Source organism: Elephantulus edwardii, unplaced genomic scaffold, assembly GCF_000299155.1.
Source record: "Elephantulus edwardii isolate Elephantulus edwardi_28Jun2011 unplaced genomic scaffold, EleEdw1.0 scaffold00048, whole genome shotgun sequence".
Taxonomy (NCBI): domain Eukaryota; kingdom Metazoa; phylum Chordata; class Mammalia; order Macroscelidea; family Macroscelididae; genus Elephantulus; species Elephantulus edwardii.
The window spans coordinates 2,309,339-2,312,660 of NW_006399798.1; the positions used below are offsets into that span (position 1 = coordinate 2,309,339).

Below are 3,322 nucleotides of genomic sequence, written 5' to 3' on the forward strand. Positions count from 1 at the left end.
AGTGAGGCTGGGAGGGGCAGCGGGGCAGCCTTCTGCCCCAGCCTGGGAGACACAGCCCTCCCCACCCCAGCCCTCGGCTCTTCCACCAGGAAACAAGCAGCTACACGGTGAATGGGGCAGATGGGGTGAGGCAGGCCGCAAGCAGCCACTTCCACAAAACAGGCAGAACCAGTCACTCCCTGCTGGGTGTCACCTGTGAGTGAGGAGTGTGCACACCACCGTCCACCCCCACCTGGACTGGACGTCTGCGTGTCTCAGTTGACTCCAGGGTCCCAACTCAGTGCACATGACCCCACTCTACACCTAACCTAAAGGTCAGAAGTTTGAGGCCACACAGGAGTGCCTGAGAAGGCAGGCTGGCAACCCACGTCTGCAAAATCAGCCACTGGGAAGCCTATGATCAGCTCTACGTATGGGCCGCCCACGGTGCACACGTAACACACAGATCTGCACACGGGCCACCCACGGTGCACACGTCACACACAGATCTGCACACGGGGCCCGCCCACGGTGCACACGTCACACACAGATCTGCACACGGGGCCGCCCACGGTGCACACGCCACACACAGATCTGCACACGGGGCCCGCCCACGGTGCACACGTCACACACAGATCTGCACACGGGGCCCGCCCACGGTGCACACGTCACACACAGATCTGCACATGGGGCCCGCCCACGGTGCACACGTCACACACAGGTCTGCACCTGGGCCCACGGTGCACACGTCACACAGAGGTCTGCACCCGGGACCGCCCACGGTGCACACGCCACACACAGGTCTGCACCCGGGACCGCCCACGGTGCACACGCCACACACAGGTCTGCACCCGGGACCGCCCACGGTGCACACGCCACATACAGGTCTGCACCCGGGACCGCCCACGGTGCACACGTCACACACAGGTCTGCACACGGCTCCGCCCACGGTGCACACGTTACACACAGGTCTGCACCCTGTGCCGCCCACGGTGCACAGGTCACACACAGGTCTGCACACGGCTCCGCCCACGGTGCACAGGTCACACACAGGTCTGCACACGGCTCCGCCCACGGTGCACACGTCACACACAGGTCTGCACACGGCTCCGCCCACGGTGCACACGTCACACACAGGTCTGCACCCGATGCCGCCCACGGTGCACACGCCACACACAGGTCTGCATCCGGGACCGCCCACGGTGCACAGGTCACACACAGGTCTGCACACGGCTCCGCCCACGGTGCACAGGTCACATACAGGTCTGCACACGGCTCCGCCCACGATGCACAGGTCACACACAGGTCTGCACACGGCTCCGCCCACGGTGCACACGTCACACACAGGTCTGCACCCGGGACCGCCCACGGTGCACACGTCACACACAGGTCTGCACATGGCTCCGCCCACGGTGCACACGTCACACACAGGTCTGCACCCGGGACCGCCCACGGTGCACACGTCACACACAGGTCTGCACACGGCTCCGCACACGGTGCACACGTCACACACAGGTCTGCACACGGGGCAGACCTGTTTTATTCCAAGTAAGCTTAACAACATTTATTTACCCCTATGACCCCGCCCCTAAAGTCTCCAAAACCTGAGTATTAATAGGGGTATTGATTGAGTTTATATTAATGGTATGATTAAATGTTGGGTCAGATTATATAGTGAGTGGTATTATGTTGAATAGTTTTGGTAATAGTATAATTGAGTGATGAGTTGGTGGCAGTCTAGTTCGTGGGGATTACGCAGGAAGTTCTCTGTTGTATGGAATGGGGAGTTGATTATTGTTTGTCGGTATATGAGTTTTATTTGTTAGCATTTTTATTGTTATTGAGATTGTTCGGGGAGTTAGGTAATTAGTAGTAGGCTAAGACATAAGGTTACTAGGAAAGATATAAAGTTTGATTAATCCTTTTTGATTGGAAAGGTTAATAGAGGTAATTTTATGAATGATTGAGATGTTTTTGGGGAGTGTGTTCTCAAGTCAGATTAGGTCTAGGGTGGTTGATGCTAGATTAAGGCTGGAGTTTAAGCTTTTATAAGTGGGAAGTCGGTGGGTTGTAGTGGGGTAGAATCCTAGTAGGTTAGAAAAGTTGTGTAAATGGGAGGGTTGGTTGATTTTAAGTTTAGTAGTCAATGAATTTAGTTCTATAGCTAGAATAAATCCAAGTACAGTTACTGTTATTGCTGCTATTTTTAGGGAGAATGGTAATGTGAGTTCAGGGGATGATGAAGGATGGATAAAGCTTGTTATGAGGAAACCTGCGAAGATGCTTCCAATTGCTAAACGTTTAATAGGGTCAATTAAGTTAGGGTTGTTTTCATTTGGTGTAACTATTGATTGAAATCGTGGTTGGCCCAAGAATACAAAGAAGATAATACGAGTGCCGTAAATTGCTGGTATAGAAGTAGCTAATAAGGTTGTTAGAAGTGCTCAGGCGTTGGTATAAGATGTGTTAGCAGTTTCGATGATTAGGTCTTTTGAGTAGAATCCTGTGAGGAAAGGCATGCCTGTAAGGGCTAAGCTGCCAATAATTAGGGCTGATGTAGTGAATGGTAGAGGTTTACATAGGCCTCCTAGTTTGCGGATATCTTGCTCATTGTTTAGGGAATGAATGATTGAGCCTGAGCATAGGAATAATATTGCTTTGAAAAATGCATGGGTGCAGATGTGTAGAAAAGCCAGATGCGGTTGCTTAATACCGATAGTTACTATTCTTAGACCTAGTTGACTGGAGGTTGAGAATGCAATGATTTTTTTTAATATCGTTTTGAGTAAGTGCGCAAAGGGCAGTAAAAAGTGTAGTAATAGCCCCAAGGCATAATGTAAGTGTTTGAATTGTATGGTTAGTTTGCATCATAGGGTAGAATCGGATAAGTAGAAAAATTCCGGCTACTACTATAGTATGAAACTAGACCTGGCATCTGGTTCTTTCTTCAGGACCATCTCACCTAAAATCGCCCATTCTTTCCTCTTAAATAAGACATCTCGATGGATTCGTGACTCATCAGCCCATGCTCACACATAACTGTGGTGTCATGCATTTGGTATTTTGTAATTTTCGGGGTGCCTGATTCAACCGGGTTACCAACCTTAATACAGTCAAACTAATTGAAGCCATACACAACGTGAAAATGTTCTTCGAGCTCACATAAATTTCAGGTGTTATTCAGTCAATGGTTAGAGGACATAACTTTTTTTATACCTAATTTCCAAGTGCCTGTGGTCGGTGGGGCTCTGTCCTGGGGAGCTCTTGGTAGAGCTTTGATGGACGGCTGGCTCTGGACAGGCTGATGCACCTCTCACGTCCAGTTCCTGTAAGCTACAGCACA

General features: G+C 50.9%; 1 protein-coding gene across 1 annotated transcript; it reads right to left on the reverse strand.

Annotated features, from left to right (window-relative positions):
• Positions 1-604: 604 nt before the first annotated feature.
• LOC102865772 (keratin-associated protein 5-1-like) lies at positions 605-1,378 on the reverse strand. Its single transcript, XM_006886331.1, has one exon. The coding sequence runs from the start codon at positions 1,376-1,378 to the stop codon at positions 605-607; it is 774 nt and encodes a 257-aa protein (XP_006886393.1).
• Positions 1,379-3,322: the final 1,944 nt, after the last annotated feature.

Bases quoted from the DNA above. Each gene is read 5' to 3' on its own strand.
- LOC102865772 (XM_006886331.1), bottom strand. From the start codon at position 1,378: ATGTGCAGACCTGTGTGTGACGTGTGCACCGTGGGCGGTCCCGGGTGC.